Raw genomic sequence first — 27337 nt, 5'->3', positions numbered from 1 at the left:
GAATGCATGAATGCATAAATGCATAAATGCATGAGTGAACAGAAGACAGTTTGTCTTACTGGGCAATAGACTCCATGAGCGAGCATGAATGCATTGAATGGACTACTATTGTCTGCAAAAGCCTTCATTAAATATGAAGGCTATTCAAAATTCCTGCTTGCAGTCTGCCGTTGAAAGCAGTTTGCAATAAAGCCTATAAAACATTTAACTTGAAAAGTTTTGGCAAAAATTTATGTGCATGAGAACTGACTTTATCTAGTGTGTATGCAGCAGGGTGTCCTAACTCCCCACCCCTAAAAACCATCTTACCTGTTGAATATGATCCGTGTTTAGTCAGTACCTGCACAGGTTAGATGGGGCGGATGCGCCAGAGGCAGAGTGGGAGGGACTACGTGACTCCTCCTGCCCTCAGCATGGACTTTAAAAGCTGTGCACCTCCACAGAGAAGGCACTCAGAGGGAATAACCTCTTAGTGAGCTCTCTTACTCTAGCCCTCTCCACCTTCTCATTCTTTCACCAGCAGCAATGAGCGTCAGGCTTCAGAGCACCTCTTTCTCATCCAAGGGAAGTGGTGGAGGTAGCTATGGAGGTGGAGTTGTCAGGAAGAGCTTCTCCAGCCAGTCCTATTCTGCACCCAGCAGCTCCAGGATAAGCTATGGCGGTAGCTTCCGCCGTGCCGGCTATGGCAGTGGTGGTGGTGGTGGTGGCATTGTAGCTAGCTCAGGCTACAGCCTGGGCAGCAGTGCAGGAGGCTATGGAGGAGGCTTTGGAGGAGGCTATGGTCTTGGTGGAGGTGCTGGGGGTGGCTTTGTTGCAGGTGGTGGCTTTGGTGCTGGTGGTAGCTATGGTGCAGGTGGTGGCTATGGTGCAGGTGCTGGTTTTGGTGGAGGAGGAGGAGGAGGAGGACTAGGCGCAGGAGCTGGTTTTGGCCTCGGTGGAGGAGGATTTATGCCACCCCCAATCACTGCTGTCACAGTCAACCAAAGCCTCCTTACCCCCCTTAACTTGGAGATTGACCCCAACATCCAGATCGTACGCACACAAGAGAAAGAGGAAATCAAGACACTCAACAACCGCTTTGCCAGCTTTATTGATAAGGTGGGTCTTCTGCATTCTCACCACCTTGTGCACATGTCTATGTAACTTATTTATATGTGTAAGATCTTAGAGAACTGTACAGTGGTGCCCATTCCATTGAATACAGTCTTGGGGGAGGCCATTCACACATCTCTGAATGACTGTCAGGGGTTTCAGGTCATTCTTATTGAGTATTTTGCAGGCAGTCGATATGGCAAATCTGGCCTTGCTGTGTTTAAAGAGATGAAATGTTAGAAGCAAACAGTTTAAATAGAATTTGATGTCATTTAAAAAGCAGTTTATGTAGCAGTTTGTGTAAGTATGAGTAAGTGTGTGTGTGGGGGGGGTAGTTGTGTGTTTTGGGTGGTGACTGGGCAGAAGCACAGTTTTACAATATAGTTGTGGGTCCTTTTCACCCTTTTCTTTGGTCCTAGCAAGATCCATTTCCATATTTGGATGAAACTTCATTCATAGAAGCCTTAATGTGTTTATTATAATATCCATATTAAGCCATGTTTTTTTCAGCTTTGAATACCCAAAACCACTGTATTTGTCATAAGTCTGTGCCCTTGGGGCAAGGAGTGTCTCATCATGCCTGTTTAGGCCTGGCAATATTGTTGCCAAAGGGCTCCTAGGGCCCTTGCCAAGAAGCTTGCTCAGGAATGTGTTAAAAGCATACACCAGATAGATAGAACATGGCCTGAGGAAGACAGTGTACTTTTATCTGGATTACTTCTGCCTTAAACATTCTAGCCTGTTTGATGGCACACAGTAAGATATAGGGGGCTAGGAATGAGCTAATATTCAGAATATAATTAATTGACCAAAAAAAAATCCCCTGAGAAATTACGAGTTATTTTCCAAAGATTTTAATCCAAATATATATGGGTTCACCCTTTCTGTAGGTCCGTTTCCTGGAGCAGCAGAACAAGATGTTGGAGACCAAGTGGAATCTCCTTCAAGACCAGACCACATCACGTTCCAACATTGATGCCATGTTCGAGGCCTACATTTCCAACCTGCGCAGACAGCTGGACGGTCTTGGAAATGAGAGGATTAAGCTGGAGGGAGAGCTGAAGAACATGCAGGGCCTGGTGGAGGACTTCAAAAACAAGTAGGTTATTTAACCTGTAGTTTACTGATGCTGGTGAAAATGCGTATGTCATATTTACAACATTTCATGGGCCAAACTTTTTCACTTGTTTCTTTGCAGGTATGAGGATGAAATCAACAAGCGTGCTGTTGCAGAGAATGAATTTGTTGTCCTAAAGAAGGCAAGAGCCATTATTATTCTATTTGTCCAAATTTATTCAATTGTTGAAACATCATGTTAAACCATACCTGCCTTCCAACAGAGTGTCGATGAAGCCTACATGCAAAAGATTGAGCTTGAAGCTAAAGTTGATGCACTTCAGGATGAGATCAACTTTCTCAGAGCTGTGTATGAGGCGGTAAGAGAAGTATCCAATTATATTTTCACCGTGATGTGATCAAAAGTCTGTGTGGTGTGTGCATTTGTTTTATCAATGTTTCACATTGGTGCCTTACACTTTCAGGAGCTGCAAGAACTTCAGGGACAGATCAAGGATACGTCAGTTATTGTTGAGATGGACAACAGTCGCAACCTGGACATGGATGCCATTGTGGGTGAGGTCCGTGCTCAGTATGAGGACATTGCCAATCGCAGTCGTGCTGAAGCCGAGTCATGGTACAAGCAGAAGGTAAGAGCAAGAACTTGGACACTGGGAAAAATAGTATAACATATTCAGAGCAACCGAGTTTGTGCTTTTTTCATCTCATTTACCAGTTTGAGGAAATGCAGACATCTGCCACCAGCTATGGCGATGACCTTCGCAACACCAAGGCTGAGCTTGCAGAGCTCAACCGCATGATAACACGAATCCAGAATGAAATTGAGGGAGTCAAGGGACAGGTGAGCTATTGTCTTAGCTTTTCTGATTCAGGTGGCTAATTTAGTTGTACAAAGTCAAAGTTTAAAGTGATGCTCCCGTGAAATTCTACTCTGGTAGAATTCATGATTCTCAGATAGCTGTTTCAATTGTAGATGGTTTCTTCATTTTCTTTTTTTGCAGCGTGCCAACCTGGAGTCACAGATTGCAGAGGCTGAGGAACGAGGTGAGCTGGCAGTGAACGATGCCAAGCAACGTATTAAGGAACTAGACGACGCCCTGCAGAGAGCTAAGCAAGACATGGCCCGACAAGTGCGTGAATATCAGGAGCTCATGAATGTCAAACTGGCCCTGGACATTGAGATCGCCACCTACAGAAAACTCCTGGAAGGAGAGGAGACTAGGTCAGTAATTTGATAAGAAGATATTATGCCATAAAATTGTGTGCTTGTTTTGTCTCTAAAGTGCATGGTATGAATCCATCCACAGGATTGCCTCTGGTGGTGGAACTACAACAGTCCATATTCAGGAAAGTTCCAGTGGCGGTGGTATGTATTATATGCAATTTGTTACTATGACATATTGTTACTGTGTTACTATGATTTTAAGAAAGACATATGCTGTATAGTTCATATCCAGAATGGGAAGTCCATTTTTTAAAATGATTGATTTGTTTTTTGTTTTTTTTCTCAGGATCTGGATTCGGCGGTGGTTTTGGCGGTGGTTTCGGCAGTGGTTTTGGCAGTGGTTTCGGCTACGGTGGTGGTAGTGGCGGTGGCGGCGGCTTTGGGCTGGGTAGTGGCTTGTCCCTGGGTGGGGGCTTGTCCCTGGGTGGTGGTGGTGGTGGTGGTGGTTCTAGCATTGGCTATGGAGGTGGCTCTGGGATCAGTTTGGGTGGAGGCGGTGGTGGATTTTCCGCGTCTCGTTCCTCTGTGGTATCTACCAGCCGCCATTACTAAGCATCCTTTGTCCACCCAGTCCATACATGACTACCTCCAGATCCACCCTTTACTAAATTGCCTAAAGTAATAAAAAAAAGGGAAAAAATCCCACTAATTGCCCACAGCCATAACACCACCATCTGTCATTCAGTACCCCTTTCCACACCATAACCACCACACCCCCATTTATCATGTCCAGCCCATGCTATTAGTATTTATAGAGCATCTACTGACCTGTATCAAATATGTTTACATGTGTCTCACACATAGCATATTATCTCAATGCAACATAAGAACAGTGGATGTTTTATATCTACAGAATTGTATGATGAGGTCAAGTGTATAAAGAATAAAAGAATTAAAGAGAAACGATGTAAGGAGCTTGTGTCTTTTTGATACCTGTCATTCTGTTGCTAAAAGTAAAAACAAATACTTGTCTAAAAAATTTAAGTAAAAAGGTTAGTTAAATTAGTTGACCAAAGTGGCACTCCATTTAACCCTGCCAACAGGTTTCTGCATTTTTAACGTACTCAAGGTGCAAAATGTGCGGTGTAATGCCCTTTACTCTCTCATTCAAACCATGGTTATGTGATTAACTATAAGATTGTATTGGTGGTTTCAATTCACCATTTTTTTCTGACAGCTGTTCTCCAATATTAAAAAAAAAAAAAAAAAAAAAAACTCTGCTGATGCAGTTCAGTTGCTTAGCATTTGTGTTGCAAGGAAAGTGGTAGGAAAAAGACTCCAAACACTTAACCAAGTACCAACAGTCTTGAAATTACACACAAGCACACCATTAAAGTGCTCTTAAATAGCCTCAGAAGCTACTGACTAAAAATATCAGCTGTAAGAAAAGACCACTTGATGTTCATATTACAACATTTAGATTACAGACCCCAGTTGTGTAAGACTGAATTATGGAATATATCACTCAAAAGGGTTATTTTACATGATACGATTGTTTGGCTATGGATGAAAAATAAACTAGAAACTTATTGGGCTAAAAAAGCAACCAGGAGAGGGTTTTTGGTGTAGAACCATCAAAACCAACTCATGCTTTATGCCATGAGTTGACTTCAATATAAGTGGCTGGCAAAGAAAAAAAATACATGCATGCACTACATATATCATAACAACCATATACATTATTATCATATTATTATTATTAGTAGTAGTAGTAGTAGTAGTAGTAGTAATAGTAGTAGTAGTTGTAGTAGTAGTCATGTTGCTACCTAACACTGCTTCCATTATCATGGGACCACATGACACCAAGGTTTTTTGTTTGTTTGTTTGTTTATTTGTTTGTTTGTTTGTTTGCTTTTTTTGTCTGCAAAATGACAGAAAACTGCAGTTATGTGCAGCAGGCCTCAAATCATTTAGCCATAAAACAAAATGTGATGTGCACTGGGACCACTTTGTTTTCACAAAAAAAAAAACAAATCAAATGGACCACGAAATAAACCACAAACGAACCATACTCAGACCATCTTTAGAGTCTAGGTACAGTTGGCTTTTAGGCTGTTTAGGCTGGTCTGAGTTAATTTATTGTGTTCATTTATGCACAAACAATGCTGAGATCTGAAACCCCTTATGCTAAAATGAACCAATGTGAAACCACTCCAAGACATGGTTGTTAGGCTGCACAGATGAGCTAACAGACAATTCCGACCTGGAAGATAGCAACCTCTAAAGATCAGCAGAGAATGTGTTTATGGGATGATATGTCTACCTAGGTGTGCTCTCTTTTACTGTGCTGTTGCATATTTAAGTTTCAAGTTTTAGTTTATTTCATAGTATATTACCTCCCCAAGAGAGTTTTTAGACTGATGGTACTCTTAGTTCATGACCTAGTGAACACATATCAGCATGTATTTGCAAATATGCAAATATTTATAGAGACTTCAAAGTACTTCTGTACGGTAAGTCACTCTGGATAAGGGCGTCTGCCAAATGCCATGAATATATTGTAAATTTGCTCACGGACTTTATAAATGTATAATTTATAGTGGCTGCTTTTTTGACTGTACGATCCTTTAACAGCTATTCTTGGATTGGATTATAATTGCTAAGAAGTATTAGCCACTTCCAGGTTCACTCTTCATACAATTACCACAACACTGTTTTATTGTTTAAACGCTTTTAGTTATCAAAGTTCTTGAGTACATTTTCACAATCATTTTCTAGTCTTGAAATTCGACAAAGAGAACCCAATTAACACCCAAATGAACCCAAATGAGACAAAATATTATACTTGGTCATTTATTTATTGAGGAAAATGATCCAATATTACTATGTCTGTGAGTGTCAGAGACAGTAATCCAAACTCCGGACCAAACTCTGGAACTGTGAGAAGGCAATGGCAACAGCTATGCCATCTTTCCATCCTGTGCAGAAACATATTCATAGCATTTTTCTTGTATACATGGTTATTTAGTTATATTTGGAGTGTGATACGTGATCACTTTTACAAAAAAAACAATTATCATACTCTAAAAAGAAATAGCCCGTTATACTGATAAAATAACATCATGTTCGTGTTTTTCTTGTTAAATCATTTTGAAAAATGAACCTACTTATTTTTTAAAGTGTTCTTATTAACATTTGAAACATACTGTGCACATTTTCTGAACTTTCAAAAGCATGAAGTTATACTAGGTAGAAATCCATTTACATTCATATGTTTATATAGAAAAACGCACTTTCTCTAAGTTCTTTATCCTGATCAGGGTCATGGTGGATCTGAGCGCAAGGTGGGAATACACCCTGGATGGAACATCAGTCCATTGCAGGGCACCATGCATGCGACCACTCATTCATATCTAGAGGCAATTTATCTTCCTATAAAGATAGCCAGTCCACCTACTTGCATGTTTTTAGGTGGTGGGAGGAAACCCCAGCAGACACAGGGGAGAACATGCACAGAAACTCCACACAGATATTCGCACAAGCTCATTATCGAACCCAGGACCCTGGAGCTGTGAGGCCATAATGTTACTCACTGAGCTGTGGCGTCTATGTAGAAATAAAAATGATAAATATATCAATGTACATAGAAATATAAATGTACCTATTAAAGGAGAAGTTACTCAACCAAGAAACTGAATCTGGGGAGAAGATGTCAACAAGACCACTAGAGAGGTTTTTAAAAAGAAGGTGAAGGTGCATTATGGAGGAGTTTAAAATTGCAAGTCCATCAGATGGACCATTGTAACCTTAGGGAATTGAAGACGACTGGTCAAGAGAAACGGGCAAAATTTAAAAATGACTTGTCACCTAATTACTTGTTACCATAGACATCTTGAAGGTGTAATTGCCATGAGCAACTTTGCAAGAAAGTACTAATGTAGGTCATTTGTGATGTCTGAATACTTTTTTCCGTATCAACTTCCTTTCTTTGTTTATGTTTATGAGTACATACTTTTTGTTCATATTTATAAGTACAACGTCAACCGACATTATGTTTGTAAATATTGAAGTGGAAATATGAACATTACATAAATAACAAAAATAGTGTTTTAACACTTATTTCAGCTCACTGTATATACTATTATTATTATTATTATTATTATTATTATTATTATTATTATTATTATTGTTGGTGTTGTTGTTGTTGTTGTTGTTGTTACAGTTTTTTATTTTTCTGTTGTAATGTACAAAAATACATTATTTACACCGGATAGATCAAAGGCCAAAGAATAATAAACAAATTACAATAATAAACAGACTATTGAGCAAACAATTGTTTACTACTTTATAAATTTATGCATTAATATCAGCATTTGTTAATGTTATAATAAGGAGTGTGTTTTGAGATGTGTTTGCAGCGTGTTGATTGCTGTAGTGCATTTTAGGCATAAAACAAGCTGTTAAGCCAAACTGTGTGTTTCTGCAGAGGCTTTTGTGAAAACATCTGAAATAGTGCTACAAAAAAATGCATGTTAGCAGTTATATATATAAAAAAACAAACAATTTGGATACAGTTATTCATTTGTCAAATAAATAACTGTAACTACAAATTTAAGAGCAAAAAAATAATAACAAATGTAATGCCTGTCAGCTATATTATAAATATCTACTTTGAATAAAACAGTTGTTTGGCAAACAGATCAACATCAGCCAAGTGCCATTCAAAGGAGTTCCCAGGGACCCTACAACCTTAAAGAGCTGCTAGAGGCAATGGTTTAATGCCTAAAGAAACGTTGTGCTGAAAAACAATCATCTGTTTGTCTCTTTTTGGAAATAAAACACTCAATAATGAAAATGTTTTATAGAAAATTTACAAGGCTGGTTTTGCTGGAGCATATTTTTTTTCAATCATCGCACTGAAATATGCTTGGGAATTTTGCTTATAATCAAAGGGATGTTTAATTTTAGCAATGCAACAATGCATCATGCCAGGCTTGTCTGAGTTTTTCTAACAGTGACAGAAAACGTATAGGACATCACAAAGGACCAACCTGTTTATCTGCTATTCTCTTCCCACAGCAAACTGCTGCCCCTTACTGGACCACAGACTATTTATTTGCTAGTGCGAAAGCACTGAAATGGAAACATATTTATAATATTTGTGTAATGCAAAATATGTCATTTAATAGGTGCTGTCTCATGTGTGTGTGTGTGGGGGGGGGGGGGTCTTGGGTCATTCCCCCATCCCCCAACCCAGTGCAAAAACAACCCAAACAATAGTCCATAGACAGTTAAAATAATCAGCTATAATTCCCATTTCTATATCAACACCTATTGTGTTTAAACCATATCATTGCGAGAGTGCCCAATCTGAGTACAGTGTTAGTGAATGTGCTTATTAGAAGACAGTGGGAAGTGTTGTTTAATTGTTTGTTTTTATTGTATAAATTTTTTAGAACCCAGTATTTAACCCATGTCAGCACCCTGGCCTCATTTACAATGTTCTGTTCTGTATAAAATCCTCCCCAAATTGTTAGAGGGTGTCAAAGATGGCTTTAATAAACTGTACAGCTGCAATGTTGACCAGTTTATGTGTCATAAAATGTGTCTAATAAAATGGCTGAAAAAGTGTGTATAACAACAGATGTTTCTACATCAATAAATTTATACCTACAGAGTGCGCATGTATGGCAAAAAATGGCCACCAACTGAATATTCATAGCTTCTTTAGAGTACAAAAACATATTTTCCTTTCACTGAATATGCAGTGATTCATTTTTTTCTGAAATGTAACTACAAATATTTGGAAAACAAGTGAGTAAAAAGCGGTATTCATGGATCACAATTTTACAGTGTATACTGACATGGAAACAGAAGAACTATAACCTTCAAGATTGCTGCTTAAATACACTCACTTTCCCTCACTGCTGGTGTGTTGGATAACAGTCATGTAGCTTAATCGTTAGTAACTTTTTATTGCAACATATTCCCAGGTCTGATGAGGTATTATATTGCAGTCTGTCTAGGATTGTCAGGGTCAAAGGTCATTATCTCCATGTGTATAAGACCTGTAAGAAAGAAAAACACACCAAAATTACTCTAGTATATACCAGATTATTTTTTTAAATAATTATTATAGGTATCACTAAGTGTTAGATTTGGGTGATAATATATGGAGGAAAATATGTGATTGTTGCAGTCTATGTATGCATGTGTGTGTTTGTTCTCACTCTTCCACTCGCTAACAGCCAGCTCCAGGCTCTCAAAAGAGTCGTCATAAGAGGGAGATTCCGGTTCGCTTTCTGGGTCGTGAAACTCCGAGAGGTAGGGGTGAGTCAGTCCATCTTTAGCTGTCAGTCTGACTTCTGGGTCCAACATCAGAGTCTTCTCAAGCAGATTCACAGCTTGACACACAAAACACTTTACATTATGGCTATGAGCATTCCAATGAAACTCATTTTATACACACACCATTCAGCTGAAGAAGCATTATTGTATACGGTAACGCTTTCCATTAAGATTCCCATAACTGACATGTTATACCAATTAACCTGAACAAAGCATGAACTTCAGCATTAATACACCATGTGCAATATTAAATACTTGTATTAATTCAATAATATGGCAAGTAATCAACTGCAATAATCAATATTAGTACCATCAATGAGTAAAATTTATCCCACAATGGCACTGTAATTTTGTTAACATTTAAACAAACATCAGTTACATACATGTGTTGAATTACCTTGTTAACTTGACTCATGGTTATTTAATGTTGAAGTTTATAGTTTGTCCATTTTAACTACTGCAGAAAATAATGTTAGCAAAAAGACCCTTACTTTCCTCACATAATTGTACCACCAGAAGTTTCTTTATCATTCAGTAAGCTAAATCCTCAGTTCCCAAATGGAGGTACACCCAGTCCCAAGACTCGTGCAAGATTTCAACATCATTGATTGTGCACCATCTAGTGTGCAAGGACTGAAGTGATAATGTCAGCAATGACCAAATAAATAACATTCCCTCACATTACTCTTGGTTTCATTCAAAATGTATCCTTCATCAACACAATTATACAGTTATGTGTAATGTTAAGCTATGTAAAACTGATTAGTGCAGAGGCAGAGACAGACCTTTGGAATCCATGGATGGGAAGACATCTCTGAGAACTTTCTTTTTCTGGACTGGGAGAGACTGTACATATGACCTTGCCTGCAGGCAGATGGCAGAGTAGACAAGTACAGTATAGCTATAACATCATGAAATCAAACTTTAAAATAAAATTAGCCTCAAAAATACATTACTGGTAACTGAATTAAGCGTAATGGATTCCTACATCTTTGCTCTGCATTTTCTGCACCAGTGATGAGTGTGGTGTTCCCATCAGACGGAGGATCATGTTTAGCTGGTCCATACCTAGGTAATAGGATTAAGGAACCTGTACACATGGTTTAAAATGGGGGCGATTTAGGGGAATAGTGCTTTGCAACCTTTGGCCTATGTGAATGGCAAGCCAGTACTATAATCTGATGGAAATATAAATAATTGCATAATGGAGATAACGATGTAATACAGTTTTACACTGCTTTCTAAAGAAATGCTTTCATTTCATTTCAGTATAATTCAGTATAATTGATTGTTTTGGTAGTTTATAGGCTTTATAATATTGTGTAGTTGTGTAGATTGTCCAGAAAACAATCCAAAGACAATTTCTTTGGATTGTCCAATGGACAATTTCTTTGGATTGTCCACAAAACAATCCAAAGAAATTTTGAAATATGCTCTTAGGACAGAAACAGATCAATCAGAGTTATTATGATATAAACTTATTTTAACTTGTTCTAACTTATTTTGATTATATCAATGTTCAGACACTGGAAAAGCCTTTCACATGGTCAAAACCACTATAGTTCTGAAAACAACAGACTTTCCTGCATTGAAATATGCTTTTTTTTTTTTTTTTTTTACAAAAAATAAAGTTATAACATATTCAGTTGTGATTACCCTCAAAAGTGAACAGGGTAAAAATCACATTTAAATATTTCCTTTTCACTGCAATCCCAATGAAAGATGCCCCACCTACATTTCCAGCATGTTTGACTTATGGAAAACCATTACTGAGAAATTAATATTACAATTTTACACTGGAAAATTAGTTGTCACTTTGATTCACATTCATCATTCACATTAGCCTCTGTCTCATCACCTGAGGTAAATCTCATTCACAGCATTTAAACACAAGAATCATCTTCATCCCTTCAGTTGACCGATGTCTGCTCATGCTATATTCGGTGGGAAATCACTGATTAATTCAGTCGGTTCTTTTCTGTTGGCTAAAATGCTTGTTATTAATTTATTTTTACTGGTTCATTTAAACTTTTTTTTTTACGTTACGATGTGACGGCGCAGAATGCAGGAGCATTCTCCTTAAGTAGTAAAAATTGATTAATAACAAAACATTCACATTGTTTTGGTAAAATGTCTTTTGAAAGTACGAGTGTACAGGGTGTCTGAACAGTCAGGAACCAATGAGAGTAAAACTACATACTAGGGATGGGCACAAGTACTCGAATACTCAGAAGAGACATCAATGATCGATCATTAAAATGATGATCGTGCAGTTTCTTTTCTCCATTTTAATGGAGCTCGCACAATTTATGATGCTTGTATTTATTATGCTGTTTTTTGTACTTATTTGTAATAAACAACGTTATAACAGCCTGTAACATTGAACAAGTGAGACACAGAAACAACAAGATGTGTTGCAGAAGCAAAAGACGTCTGTGTTACATAGTATATGAAAAGAAATTACTTCAAGTACAGGAGTAGACAAAATGACCAAAATGCCCATTTTAATGGAGAAAAAACTGCTCCAATACAACTTAGACGTTCAACATGATGGAGAAGTACACACACCAGATGAAGCACTACTGTATGGAACAGGACATAGGTTCTTTTGGTGTGACTCTCACCTTTTAAAAGTGTTTACGGCTGGTTATTTTAAGTAACTATTTTCAACTTGAAGAAAAATGTGCTGGTTATGGCAACTCTGCGGTACAACACTGATCAAGCCATCCGCTTTTGCTTTTACACATTTCTGTCAGCCATGCAAACAGCAGTGCGTGCATACTACTATAATTATGGTAACTGGAGGGAAAGCAGAGACAATCGGCAATAATTTATTGATTTTGGGCAGGGGGTCTTCACGTTAAGACAATTTATGGTGCTTGTATTTATTATGCTGTTTTTTTGTACTTTTTTGTAACAAACAATATAACAGCCTATAATATTGAACAAGTGAGACACTGAAACAGCAAAATGCATTGCAGAAGCAGAAGATGTCTGTGTTACATAGTATATGAACATAGACAACAATGTAGTTCTTCCGAGTACTCGATGAATACTCGAGTAATTGCTTGAGTGAACAAAATGACCAAAATGCACATCCGTACTACATATACTTCATTTTGTTTTTATCATTTACAGCAACATATGCTCTACATGTTTACTATTATGCTCTATAGATTTTTTCAGCTTCTGTATCATATTTTTGCTGATTGTTTGTTTGTTGCAATTTTTCAACATTTTGACTGTTTTCCAGAGTTCAGCCTTAGCGACATCCAGTGTGTATTTCCAGGCCACCACACACAAAAGAATTACGGCTGCCTTTTTTAACCTTTTTAAACACCTGCACTATAAATATAATCATCCAAATAATTTGGTATGCAGAACAAATACAGAACAAAGTCATTCACCAAGACGTGAATGTAATGGTAAAGAAAGGATACTGTCATTTCCTGGGAAAAGCACCTCACCGGTGATCATCTCAGCCAGGATGCAACCAGCAGACCATATGTCAACTGCACATGGAACAGAATTCAGATCACTTGGGACACTGATAACAGTTAACTGTACAGACTTCAGCCTGCTAACTTGTATTATTTTACTACATTAGGCAACATTTTGAAAGAGATAGTTATGGTATCTTATCCAAGATAACAATATTGTTAAAACGCTTACATTTAGACCAGAGTAAAGCAGAAACTGGTCAGACCTCTACTCTTATATTATTTACATAATTTGAGGGGTCATATAACAACTAAAAGGACCAAAGGTCACCTGTCTGAGTGTAATGCATCCAGTTGAAAATGACTTCAGGTGCTCTGTACCACCGTGTCACAACATAGCCAGTCATCTCCATCTCTGCATGTCTCGCCAATCCAAAGTCCAATATCTGTGGTTGTGTGTATGGATAAGTGTTCAGGAGAGAAAGAGAGATAAATCATTAGCTCAAGAGACATTTATTCAGCCACAAAATCATCCTGCAATGCAGCTGTCTACAATATGTCAGTTACCTTTAACTCACAGTTTTCATCAACAGCAAGGTTGTTTGGCTTCAGATCCTAGTGAAGAAGTATCACAAATGTTGAAACTCAAAATGTTGTGTATCACACTGAACTGAATTGAACTAAAAGTAAGATTCCCTTAACTAATATTATTTTCTGCAGTACTTAACGTGGACAAACCATAAGCTTCAGCATTAATAAACCATAAATAAGAATAAGTAAGGTATATGACACAACAGGGCATGATGTTAGGAAAATATCCAAAGATGGGTTATTTGGCATTGATGTAAACCTCTGATTTGAATTATGATATTGAAAATTAATCATCAATTTCTGATCAATAAGATTAGAGAATTCAACAGTGCTGTGGCATAAATCCAATTTAATATCACTACAGTCTCTATCCTATAAGAATAGTACTTATATAAACTTTAAAATGGATGAATTCAAGAAAATTTCATATTTCCAATCATTGTAATCACTCGTGGCAGGATGTACAGAATGTGAGGAGTGTTGTTCATACCCGATGAATGATCCCAGCGGAATGTATGTACTAAAGAGAAAGTTTTCAGTTACTATTAGCTTGCAGTTAGTTTAAAAGCAGAGAAAGATCGCAAACACTTTGCTGGTTTCTTTGCTATAGTAAACAGTGGAATATAAAAAAGACAAAAAGAAGATAAGAGCCCAGACCTTTAGCCCTCTGAGTAACTGGTAGAACAAATAGACAATGACTTTTTCAGTGAGCCTCCTCCTCTTCATTATGTGGCCAAGATCCTGAGCCACAAATGGCATTACCAAATAGCTGTTAAGCACAAACACACACATTTTATATATATATATATATATATATATATATATATATATATATATATATATATATATATATATATATATATATATATATACATTCATTCATTCATACATACATACAGGCACACTGGCTGGCCAAAATAAGGTTGTTGTTTCGATTTAAATAAGCAAATACTTAAGATCCTATGATAGGATCATTATTACATTGATCAAAATGTTTCAGCTGGCAACAATTCTTTTAACCCTAACTGATGAAGTGTGTAGCTTTTCATTCCTTAAACAAGCATGTCGGAAGACGTATTCCATGGCCGAGGAAAACATGTTACTGTGTTTCAGAAGGCGCAAATTATTGACATGCATCAAACCCGGATGTATAGTTGTGAATTATGATCGGAAAAATGAACGTTGAAAATCTTGAATGATCATGATCGGAGATAAAATGCTTGGTGAAGTCATATCGTAAAAAAATCGACAGTAGAATGGCTATGTTTAATAGTAAAAATAAGAGCATTTCCACATGCACAATGCGACAAGAACATACATCTTTAGGACTAAACAGCTGTGTGGCCTAATCAGTGTGAGACTAATCAGATAAAAACGACTTCAGTTTGCTAAGGAGCATAAAGAGTGTACTGTGGAGAAATGGAAAAAAGTTTGTGGTCTAATGAGTCCAGATTTATCATATTCCAAAGCGTGCATCAGGGTAAGAAGGGAAGCAAATGAAGCGATGCACCCATCATGCATCGCGCCTACTGTACAAGCCTCTGGAGGAAGTGTTATTATCTGGGGTTGCTTCAGTTGGTCAGCAACATTATCGACAATAAAATGAAGTCAACCGAGTACCTGAATGTACTGAATGATCAGGTTATCCTGTCATTTCTTCCCTGATGGCACAGACATATTCCAGGACGACAGTGAAAAGATTCATCAGACTCAGGTTGTGAAAGAGTGGTTCAGGGAGAATGAGGAATCATTTTCACACATGAATTGGCCACCACAGAGTTCTAACCTTAACCCCATTGAAAGTCTTTAGGATGTGCTGGAGAAGATGTTACAGAGTGGTTTGACTCTCCCGTCCTTAATACAAGATCTCAGCTAAAAAATAATGCAACTCTGGATGGAAATAAATATTGTCACATTGTACAAGGTTATCGAAACAATGCCACAATGAATGTGCACAGTAATCAAAGTGAAAGGTGGTACAATGAAATTTTAGAGTGTGCGCCTTTTTTTTTGGCCAGGCGGTATGTATATATACACACGTTTACCTTCACTGTTATAATAACCTCCAATTGTCTGGGAAGGCAATTGTATAAAAGTTGTTTAAAAAGAAAGAAAGAAAGAAAGAAACTACAGCAAAATACACATTATAGGCAAAAGTTTGTGGACACATGACCTTCACATCCTTAAGTGCTTTTTGATCCAATTCCTGCTTCCACTAGATTTTGGAACATGGTTGTGGGGATTTGCCCATTCAGCCACAAGCGGTCAGGCACTGATGTCTGGCAAGGAGGACTGGTACACAGTCAGCATGTCAGTTCATCCCAAAGCCAAAGGTGCAAACCATGCCTTGATGGAGCTCACATATGGGTGTGATGGTCAGGTGTCCGCATACCTTTGGCCATAATAATAATAAGTAGAAGAAGAAGAAGAAGAAGAAAAAGAAGAAGAAGAAGAAGAAAACAACAAAATGACAATAATAAAGAATAACACATATATTTAAGCCTGCACAAATACATATACCCCTACCCCCCTCCCCCAACCCCCCAACACATGCCACAAACACACACTTCTCAGCTATTTAACTTGTCATGACAAGCAGAGAATTTCTGCTCAGGTATGAGTTCTGCTTATCTTGCTACTTACAAAGTCTGGAATTTGTCCAGTGAGGAATCAGGAGTGAAAACATCCAGAAGGCAGATCACCTTTTGAACAATCAATAATACATGCATGAGTAAAGTTGAGTGTGCTACCATATTTAACCCCTTAATCCCAGTTGATCATTCAGATTATTCAGTATCTACAATGAAAGTAATAGAAAAGGTGTGCAGTTACAAAGAATCAATCATTTAGGTCTGATCCTACTAATGGGTTCTGCAAGTTAAAGGGATTAATGATGCAAACTGCTTTAGAAAATCTGACCTAAAGACTGCAATCTGTATGTAAAAAGTAATCCATTTACATTCTTATGTAAACATTTTTATGTAAAAAAAACAAACAAACCTCAAGATCATCTATTTTTCAAGTCACTCTATGTCACAGGCTTTTGTAAAATTGCTCCCATAGTTATTATCAGTGTGACCGATAATAATGATGGAGTGTGTGTAAAATTCCAGTTTGGCAATCACAGCCAGATAAAGACAAACTGTACACTGTGTACGTGTGTTATCCATGAAACTAATCCCATACACTGCAGAACACAAAGAAACTTGGGGCAATTGGACGATTTACCAAACACCAAACAGGTTTTTTGAGGCGGAAATATTTCAGCGTTTCATCAAACTCTGGCTTGCAATGATGGTAATCTATAACTATAACTATACATAGTCTAAACACACAGAGTATAGCTAATTGATTTACAAATAAGTTTTATTTAGACATTTCTGATCATAATAAAGCAAGCTTGAGTCACTAGGAACAAACCCCTCGATAATTAACACTATGCTTATATTTCATGTCAATGCCACTTCACAAATTAATTTATTCATTTTGAGTAATAACATGGTTACTACAATACTAACAAGCTTTGTCATGGGTTCAGTAAGAGTATCTGACTCACATTGTCATGTTGGATGTGGCGTAACAGTCGAAGTTCTCTGTAGGCCCGCTTCGCATGGATCAGAGACTGGAACGGTCGGTACAGCTTTTTAATGGCCACCTTCTCCTTCGTTTTCTGGTCAATAGCGGAGCTAGATACACATACAATATGAAGACCGTGAGTGGTTGGAATAGTTATTTTACTGCCATTGAAATGATCTGAGTAAGGGATGTCCAGGAGTAGGAGAGGGAGAGACAATTAGTGTGTAAGTGCAGGAGGCAGCTTTCTTTTTTTTTCACGAGCCAAGGTGATTGCCCTGCTGGAGAAAATAAACCCAACAGAAACCCTCATACAACATGTAACAGTTTTAATGGTTATAATGGGAATTGTATTGGTTTAATGGAAACTGTAATGGTCCCTGTTGGTCTCTACTGGTAATTTGTTGCCTTCTAATGTTATGTCTAATGGATACCATTAAGAACCAATATTGGTAATGTTAATGGTTTTAATAGTTAGCTGATTGTTTGTAAGGGTATTTGTAGTGGAAACCATTAGAATTTCTATTATGGTTTCTATTGTGTTTCTGTATAACACAGGTTTCTGTTCCCATTTATTTTACAAGATGAAGCTAGTTTGCTGATTATAAATAAATAAATAAATAAATAAATAAATATATCTTACTGCTACACAGCAGTAAGGGAAACAGGGTATGCCCTGCTGTTGCACCTGAAACCTCAGTTTTACATTTATAACATCTTAAGGGGAATGTAAAATTACATCAAATGTGTTTATCGGAGAAACATTTTTTTTTTAGAGAAACTGATGATGTTCAACACACGGCAGGGACGTCGCTTGGTGACGTCATCGAAGCCCGTGTGGCTACTTGCAGAAACTTGTTGCTCCTCTGGAATGTGACACAACATACAAGCCTGTTTATATTCTACATAATGCAACCTTAAAAAGACTCAAGTCTGATGGGTTTACCTTTTCACGACAAAAAGAAAGAAAGAAAGAAATTAAGAAAGAAAGAATAACACTTAGGCTATGAGGAAAAACATAGCCTAAGGCTATAGTATTGTGCATAGCATGCACAGCCAACATTTTTGCTGTCACAGTTTGCTATAAGCTTATAATTATATCCTGTACAACAGTGTAAAATAAGTGTAAAGTATGCACACAGGTTGTATACCTGAACTGTCAATATTGTTAGTTAAAATATTCCCCTTACCATACTGTCCCATATGCCCCGGGGCCTATAGGATTTAATGTTGTGTATCGGTCCGGGATTTCCCATGAGGTTTTTTGAACCTCCAGTCTGTGGAAGCCCGCTCTCAAGGGGGAAGCCATGAAATGATCAAATGAATAACAATAACAACAACTCAATGTGATCCCAGTAAGTCCACGAGCTCAGCGGTGTTTGACTGAGCTATGTTTCTGAGGCCCTTCAGCTCCCAGGTGGAGAAACGCCCACCTCAGGACTCACCTTAGCATGGTCACATGGTTTGTTTTACAATCTCAAACCACTCCCTGTTTCCTATACAGGTGTCCTACATGACTTATGTCAATACTGGGAGTTTGTTCCACTAAAGGCCACGTAAAACTGTAAATCATAGCTGTCCTGTTAATCAGCAATCACTAAGCCAGTTTCAGTCCTGATTATCCAGAGGGAGGAACTGGATTAAGAATTAATAGAAGGGTAGATCCCAGGATCTTCTACTCTCCAGGAGCGGGATGATCACTAATCTAAATCAATTAATAGTCTATAATCAGTAGTAATATACCAAATGGCATAAATGTAAGTGTAATTTGCTAAATGCTGGAATCAATAGTCACATACCTGCCTGCGATTTAGAAAAATTCCTATAAGCCGGTGGTTTTCAACCAGGGGGGTGCGGAGAGATCGGAAGTGGGGCGCAAATTGTTTTCAAGAAAAAAAAAAAACACAGACAGGGCATCATTTGTGTACTTGGTGTATTTTACTGCTTTTCAAATAGAATGTGCATAAATGAAAAACCCCACATTCCCTCTCCTTCTGTATTTTCTTTTTGCTGGGGAGAGGCGGAGCTTAGCCTAACTTTTATCTAGCTGTCAGTGCAGACCAGTGTTGCCAACTTAGCGACTTTTCAGACCCCTTTAGAGACTTTTTTTTTTAGCAAAAATTTAGGTTATATACAGATAGATTTTTATATAGAATAGATAATTATTATACCTTGTCTCCTCCAATATGGGGGGGGGGGGGCTTGGGGGTGCTTTAGTTACAAAAGGTTGAGAACCTCTGCTATAAGATGTTTGCACATTTGGCTCAATTCTGGACTTTGACATTGAATGTTTTCTTTTCTGATACTGTCTCCATGCACACACAACCTGCTGCACAACCTGCTGTTGCATGTTCTTCACACTCAAGTGGTATCCCAAATACTGCAGATGAGTGCTAATGGCCTCAGTGTGAAGTAAAAAAAAAAATAAATAAAAAAAATCTGATGAATCCTGCAGGAATAAATGGAGCCTTTCATGAAGTATAGATTTTATTTCTCTGGCCTTGTCTTTCATGCATAGTGGTCTTTCTTTTGTGTACACATGGGTTTTCATGTCAAAGTTGCATGCTAGGATCTTACAGATCGCCACCTACTGGAAAGTAGGTGTAATTGCAAACTGTAATTGCAACAGAAGTCATGAACTCACTGATTGAATTCCTCCAGAGATTTCTGTTCAGTCCTTTTACATGCAAAATAAACCTTGCTGGTAAATAAAATATGCTCACAAACATCAAATTAGCAAATTACGTTTAGCCATGTGTCCACTAAACTGAATATCATGCAGCCAATAATACTACCAATTAACTCCCAGGTTGCAATAAAGTGCATATTATGTTGAAAATGCTTATTCTTTATTTATATTTGTCTTTTTCTGTTATATTTATAGTTTACAATGTGTTGTAAATGGAGTGCATTAGTTATTGCTTTTGATTTTTCGGGGGGGGGGGTTGGATTACAAATATACAATGGTTTATTATTATTATTATTATTATTATTATTATTATTATTATTATTATTATTATTAAAATATAATAATAATAATAATAATAATAATAATAACTTTATTTATAAAATTTTCTTACAGAAAATGTTACATCGTAACATTCTTACACCTTTCTTACATAAAATGCATCTCAAAGTGCTTCACAATGGAAAAGAAATAATAAAATGATACATTTCTGGAAGAAGAAAAAAAGCAATAATAATGCAACACATTATTAATAAAAAAAAATTACAACCTAAAGAGTCTTTAGTAAAATAAAATATTACGAAGATCATTAAGAGATAAAGAAAAAAGCATTTTCAAGCATAAAATCAAGTAAATATATGTGTTTTAAGATGCTTTTTATTAGTGAAGGTGGCTGATGGATAAACATTGGGATTCAGTTCCACATCCTGGGAGCATGGACACTGAAAGCAGTTTCACCAAGCTTCTTATTATTATTTGTAGAGATTTAAAAACTAATAAGAGCACTTCAACATCATTTCTGGATGTCACAGGTAATCAGTGCTGATCCTTCAGAATAGGAGTAATATGGTCTCTTTTTTTTTTTAGTTTTTATCAGAAGGCTGTTGCATTTTGTAATAACTGTAATGGATAAATAAATTGTTCGTTTGTTTGGGGGGTTTTTGGGGGGGGGGGGGCGTCCATAAAAGAGAGCTTTACGGTAATCTTATCTACATGGATTTTTCTTCTTTCTAACCTTTGTTTTTACTGATAAAGAAAACAGAGATCAATTAGTATTCCCTGTTTTGTTTATCTCCTGAAATTAATCTCTCCACTTTATCCTAGTTTAACTGCAGAAAGTTCACTATAGTAGCGGTTGTAGTTTCTGTAATAGTTCAGAGCGTTAAAATGTTATACAGTGTTTTCCAGCATGAACATGTGCACTTTACTTTCTTTGATTTCCAAACAATTGACTGTTTGACCATTAGTCCATTCGCTATAACTGAACACACAAATGCATGGTGTCCTCCAGAGTGGACACATGAATAACTGAAAAAATACTTTCATGTATAATAATACATAATAATAATAATATAAATAATATCAATTAATAATAATAATAAGAAGAAGAAGAAGAAGAAGACGAAGAAGAAGAAGAAGAAAGTTTCATGATAGTTTTTAATCATCTTTATAGAAGTTTTTTTTTTTTTTTAATCTTGAGACAGCTTGACACCATTCATGCATGAAATGGTTAATATTATTTAAGGTTGTTCTCCCCACTGGATTGTAGCATCACAATAATTGAATGTATAATTCAAGTTTTTTGTTCTTTTTCTAGCACAGTTTGTAAACATATTATATATGCATGCTGTACCATGTTATTTTAACCTTGAACATCTACATTTAAAATTTGCCTTAATCATCCTTAATGCTTTTCTATTTGATTTTCACAGCTACAACTATTTCTTGTCATTCTTAGTTTTCTATAGAAGGCAATGCTGGCTCAGTGGTTATGGCACTGGCTTATTGATCAGAAGGTGAGGGTCAGTTCCAGATCCAGCAATGCCAAGCCACCACTGTTGGATCCCTGATCAAGACCCTTACACTTCATATACTAGATCCTGTGTCCATCATAAGCTGCTTTTATAAAAGCATCAGCCGAATGAGGTAAATGTTAAACAATACAACTAAATATATCTAATATGAACAGCTACTTCACTGGATCTTAGTATTGGGGCACTTCCCTTCAAATTCAAAATTCAGGCTTTACTCTAGTGGACATTATTGCTCATCATCAAGGTGACCTTATTGCGAGCTGTTTGTTTCTGTGCCTATACTGCAGTGCTGGATTCCTACACTCCTGCTGCCTAGCTCCATTCTCCTTTAGTCAGTGTGCGTCAGGAGCTGCATGTAAAGAGTTGGATCGGTCACAAACTTGCTCTACTCTCTATTGCGTCATGGAAATAGTGCAGCATGTTTCCTGTTTTATTTTTAGTTTGTATTTTGTTTCTACCCTCATCTAGACATTCACACTCTGCTTATTGTCCTCACCTTCATTAGTACACTTACTATGTTTAATAAACATCATACGGAGTTATCATACTTGTGTCACTCTACTACACATGACATAAAATAAGGTGTTAAACTGTAAACTAAAGGAACGTGTGTTTAATGAACAAAATCTATGATTAAGACATTCCATTCCATCAGTTAAGGGTCTGTCGTGTTGACCTGAAGAGTGTGAAGATCTTCAGCAGGACACTGAAGTGTACAGGACAGAAGTGACTGACTTAGTGAACTGGTGGCAGGACAACACTCTCTAACTAAAGGTTAAATAAAACAAAGGAGATGATTGTTGATCCAGGGAGATGAAGGGAGCAGCACTCAGCACTGCATGTAGGCAAGACAGAAATGGAGAGCATGAGCACTTTCAAATTCCTCTGTGTTCACATCACAGAGGATCCCATCTGGTCTCACAACACTACGCACTTGGTGAAGAAATCTCAGCAGCGCCTGTACATCTTGAGAATTCTGAGGAAATTCGGTATGCCAAGCAAAATCCCCAGCAGCTTCTACAGGTGTACATTTGAGAGCATCCTCACCAGCTCCATCGCAGGCAGGCCTTTTTACATGTTTACATTGCACATTATTACTTTTTATAGCACATTAAGCCTCATGTTTACAATGCAAATATGCACTTTCTCTTGCACTTTTTTTTCGCAATTTTTTGTGTCTTCCTTATGTCCTGTGTGTCAGAGGTTGCTGCTAGGATTCGCAGAGTAAGTATTTCATTGTACTGTGTAACAGACTGTTTCCTGTACAATAAACTATTGAATCTTGAATACCTGGCTTATATCCTGGCAAAACTGTTTGGATGATATTATATGATAGTATAAGAATATATAATATATAATTTCATCAATACGCTCCAGTAAAAAAAAAAAAAAAAAAGATAAATTGTGAAATGTTCTTTCAGGGTTCTATAGAAATTTCAATGGATTGGCGCTATTTTTAATCACTAATCAAATGCATATAGCCAACGATGGGCAATCAGCTTTTGAATATTTGCCCATTAGTTTATCTATTTTCATTCATTCAAACAGTTTATGAAACCCCAACCGAGATCCATTCACAGGAATCATATCCTAATCTCAGTATCATTATAACACAACATAAAGCACCTTGTACTCTCAATGTACTCTCAATTTTATAAAGGATATCAAAGGACTGTGTGTATATTGTGTTTGTACAAAATAATGATTTTGGAGTTTATTTTGGAGGTGTGAGGACGACTGCCCATGGCCGAAGTGTAAAAAGTTCAGAGGGATTAGTTGTGGTTTTAACATGCAAAGGCCAGGGTGAAAAGGGATTGGTTGTAGCTTTTATGAGGCGTACAGAGCAGGGCAGAGGGATTGGCTGTGTTCGCCTGAAAGTGTTTGTGTATTCTTCCTGCAGAAAATACAAAGTTCTGTGAAAAGTTTCCCCAAATACAGACACGCCCAATGACATCTCCATCTCCACACCTACCCACATTCACACACACACACACACACACACACACACACACACACACACACACACACACACATTCCTTTCTTACTTCCTCCTGTAACTGTTGTCATCCTAACTATCCACATCATGTAGAAACCGCAAATCTTCCAGGTGGAATTTTGGGATAGCCCGCAAAACATTTTCACCTACTTTCAGTAAGCGCTTTATCCTTGTCAGGGTCATGGATCCAGAGCCTTATCCTAGGAGGAACACTGAACATGAAGCGGGAATACACCATGGATGGGATGCCAGTCCATTGCAGGACACACACACACTTATTCACATCTATGGGCAGTTTATCTTAGACAGTCCACTTATTGATGTTTTTGGGAGGTGGGAAGAAACCAGAGAACCTGGAAGAAACCCACATGGACACAGGGAGAACACGGACACCTACATTCACCTGCGCTCAGAATCGAACCAAAGACCATGGAGCTGTGAGACAGCAATTCTACCCACCATCCAAGTCTTAAATACTTTTTTTAAAAACACTTCAAACTGTGATAATTGAAAGATTTAATGAATAAGTTGCTACAGAATTAAAATATAATTTTGCATTAGATAATATACGGCACAGAAGAGACTGGTAGCCGAGAACTGGTAAAAGGCTGGAAGACAAAAACTAGGGTTGAAGTCTGTGTTAGAGGAGCAGTAGGAGGATGTCTATCTGACAATGAAACAAATAAATGATTAGGAGGATCAAATGAAATTCAGGTTATATTAGTTGACCATGTCATTCATTCATTCATTCGTTCGTTCATTCATTCATTCTAAACTCACTAGAAACCGACATCCGGATATCCAGAAATGCCTTTATCCATCAGCCTCTTCCACCAAAATGCTTGAAGAAGTGCTATTGGGGATCTTTTGTGCCTACTGCATTCTGCAGCACCTCCTCCCAATATGCTCTCCTGCCCTCTGTTTGTATAGGACAGAGGGATAGCTTTAGGACTGCAATTCCACAAACAGTTTTGTCTCCTTCAGTAAACAGTGGATAAGTTCAGCAAAACAGACTGTATGTGAAAACTGTAATAAATTTCCTGGTTACACAGTTGCCCTAACTGACCATGTAGTATTAGCACATTTATAGAAGGGAAATTATTTATAATCACACTATCCAGTGTTACCCAGATGAGGGTGGGTTCGCTTTTGAGTCTGGTTCCTCTCAAGGTTTCTTCCTCATGACATCTCAGGGAGTTTTTCCTTACCACCGTCGCCTCTGACTTGCTCATTAGGGATAAATTCAAACATTTAAAACCTATATCCTGAATTTATTTATTTTTTCTGTAAAGCTGCTTTGGGACAATGTTTATTGTTAAAAGTGCTATACAAATACAATTGAAGTGAATTGAATTGGATTGAAATGTCAATATAAAATAATTATCATTCACAATTCAAATCTTTGCTTGAATTTCTTGCTTAATTTTGCACATATTGATTGATTGATTGATTTTGCACAAATGTGAATCTTCCTTCAAACGAAACCCATGACCTTGCATTTCACCCAGTGAAAGTAAAGGTTTCACTCACTTATGTGATGTTGTGGTTCTGCATTTTGTATATATTTAAGGTCCTGAACTCTTCAGCTACTGTAGTGTCAGAATTCCCTTTTGGGATCAATAAAGTACTTTGAAGCCTTTAAAGGAAAAAATCCACCCCGAAACATATTAAATATGTTTATAGTGAAATGTTTGCTATGTGCTTAACAGTTCTGGTGCTAATCTGTTGCTTCCTGCATATTTTCATGCTCCTGTGAGAAGTGCTGTGTGCCACTCTGACATCACCGAGGACACTGCTAGTGCACTTACAATGGAGGAAAATGTCTCAAACATAAGAAATAATCATGAGGTTTTGCTGTTAGCTCCAGCAGGAGCTTCTTTTCTCACTCACCATTTTCCAGCGACGTTCAACGTCATACTAATCAGAAATCCAATCTAGAAATAATGGAGACAGTAAACATTGGACTTAAAGTTGTGCTGAATTACAGCAGAGATTCAGCTTCACTAGATTTTAATGATGGTGTTGACAGTAGTATTAGCACCCCAGAAAACATGCTCACATTGGCCCACTGTGGGTTGTCCACATCAGGACAATGCTGTAGGTCCAATGTCATGCTGATGTGCAAATCTACAGTGGACCGATGTGGGCTGCCGATGATGGCCCAATCTGGGCATGTTTGCTGGGATGAAAGTTGAAACTTTGGATCCATTTGCGTTTGAGGTCGTGTATAAAGATGATCAAATTTTTAGCTACAGTAATAAACAGCGGCTACAGAGGTCACTTTAGGTTCAAAGGAATCCCTATTGCTGCCACTATCATTGGGCAGTCAAATGACATTGTGGGTAATGTAGAAAACCATAAAAGTGAACATGCTTCACAAAAAAAAATAAAAGTCAACTCAGGATAGAATAAAAAAAAAAATCTTAGGCATCCGGTGAAAGTTATTCAGGGTGGATTTCTCCTTCAAGTGTGTGGTATATTGTTCATTTGAATGTTTTAGCATTAGCCTATTGGGGACATCCTGATTTGCATTCAAGATACACTCACCGTAACACCTGTACATCTGCGCATTCATGCAGTTATCTAGTCAGCTAATCATATGGTCACAGCGCAATGTGAAAAATTATGCAGTTGCAGGTCAAGAATTTCAGTTAATGTTCCCATCAAACATCAAAATGGGGGACAGGTGTAATCTCTGTGACTTCAACCGTGGCATCGTTGTTGGTACCAGATGGGCTGGTTTGAGTATATAAACTGCTGATCTCCTGTGATTTTCACAGAACGGTGTGAAAAAAAAACAAAAACCATTCAGCGAGTGACAGTTTTGTGAGTGGAAACCCCTTGTTGATAAGATAGGTCAGAGGAAAATGGCCAGACTGGTTTGAGCTGCTACGAAGGCTATAGTAACTCAAATAATCACTCTTTACAACCGTGGTGAGCAGAAAAGCATCTCAGCTTGAACAACACATCAAACCTTGTAGTGGATGGGATGATGGGAACAGCAGAAGACCACATCAGGTTCCACTCCTATCAGATAAGAACAGGGATCTGAGGCGATCCTGGGCACAGAGACTCACACAAACTACACAGCTGAAGAATAGGAGGGGGGTGAAATCACATGGTGGTTTTGCAGTGTTCCTAATAAACTGGGCAGAGACTGTATGAAGATGTGAAGCTTCGTTCGGGTATTTAAGAGTAGAGATACAGCAACGGAGGGAAGAAAGAAGATAAATAATAATAAATAAAATAAAATAAAAAACAGTGAAGACGTCAGTAGAACCGAGTCCTAAACTGCGTCACTTCCTCTCACTGACCGCAGGGTGGCAGTAGCGGACAGTAACGGCGGTGTAATGATGAGGATGAGCGCTTCTCTCCCGTTATTCACATCATCCTATTTCTATCAGGAGGGGACCACGCACACAGCTCTGCTCAGACTTCCCATGATTCTCAACCATTCATAGTGACGAGCTTGTAGTCTAGTAAAAGTAATAAAGTAAGCAGAACTGTGAGCGCGCGCTGTGTTTCTGGCCGTTTCCCCGCTCCACTTTCAGGATT

General features: G+C 37.7%; 2 protein-coding genes across 2 annotated transcripts; one reads left to right on the top strand and one right to left on the bottom strand.

The window, feature by feature from the left end:
* The first annotated feature begins 445 nt into the window (after window positions 1-445).
* On the top strand, window positions 446-4300 carry krt5 (keratin 5). The gene is made up of 9 exons (XM_053643997.1): window positions 446-1098; window positions 1983-2191; window positions 2291-2351; window positions 2433-2528; window positions 2634-2798; window positions 2885-3010; window positions 3171-3391; window positions 3477-3535; window positions 3681-4300. Exons 1-9 carry the CDS (start codon window positions 526-528, stop codon window positions 3944-3946), a joined length of 1776 nt encoding a protein of 591 aa, XP_053499972.1. The 5' UTR covers window positions 446-525; the 3' UTR covers window positions 3947-4300.
* Window positions 4301-8375: 4075 nt separating this feature from the next.
* On the bottom strand, window positions 8376-19195 carry zgc:171775 (STKc_p38 domain-containing protein). Its single transcript, XM_053643755.1, has 12 exons — window positions 18477-19195; window positions 17270-17399; window positions 16357-16415; window positions 14371-14482; window positions 14204-14233; window positions 13690-13737; window positions 13454-13568; window positions 13123-13194; window positions 10671-10750; window positions 10468-10546; window positions 9565-9738; window positions 8376-9402 (listed from the first exon to the last, which is right to left on the bottom strand). Exons 1-12 carry the CDS (start codon window positions 18593-18595, stop codon window positions 9341-9343), a joined length of 1080 nt encoding a protein of 359 aa, XP_053499730.1. The 5' UTR covers window positions 18596-19195; the 3' UTR covers window positions 8376-9340.
* Window positions 19196-27337: the final 8142 nt, after the last annotated feature.

Source organism: Ictalurus furcatus, chromosome 15, assembly GCF_023375685.1.
Source record: "Ictalurus furcatus strain D&B chromosome 15, Billie_1.0, whole genome shotgun sequence".
Classification (NCBI taxonomy): Eukaryota; Metazoa; Chordata; class Actinopteri; order Siluriformes; family Ictaluridae; genus Ictalurus; species Ictalurus furcatus.
Note: the sequence above shows the minus strand (reverse complement) of the source record. Positions and strands in the feature narration are given on the sequence as shown.

Coding starts and splice junctions, on each gene's coding strand:
- krt5 (XM_053643997.1), top strand. CDS start 526: ATGAGCGTCAGGCTTCAGAGCACCTCTTTCTCATCCAAGGGAAGTGGT. Junction 1,099..1,982: donor TTGCCAGCTTTATTGATAAG/GTGGGTCTTCTG, acceptor CCCTTTCTGTAG/GTCCGTTTCCTGGAGCAGCA. Junction 3,536..3,680: donor GGAAAGTTCCAGTGGCGGTG/GTATGTATTATA, acceptor TTTTTTTCTCAG/GATCTGGATTCGGCGGTGGT.
- zgc:171775 (XM_053643755.1), bottom strand. CDS start 18,595: ATGGCTTCCCCCTTGAGAGCGGGCTTCCACAGACTGGAGGTTCAAAAA. Junction 17,400..18,476: donor GGGGCATATGGGACAGTATG/GTAAGGGGAATA, acceptor ATGTGTATCTAG/CTCCGCTATTGACCAGAAAA. Junction 9,403..9,564: donor GGCTGTTAGCGAGTGGAAGA/GTGAGAACAAAC, acceptor TCTTTCTTACAG/GTCTTATACACATGGAGATA.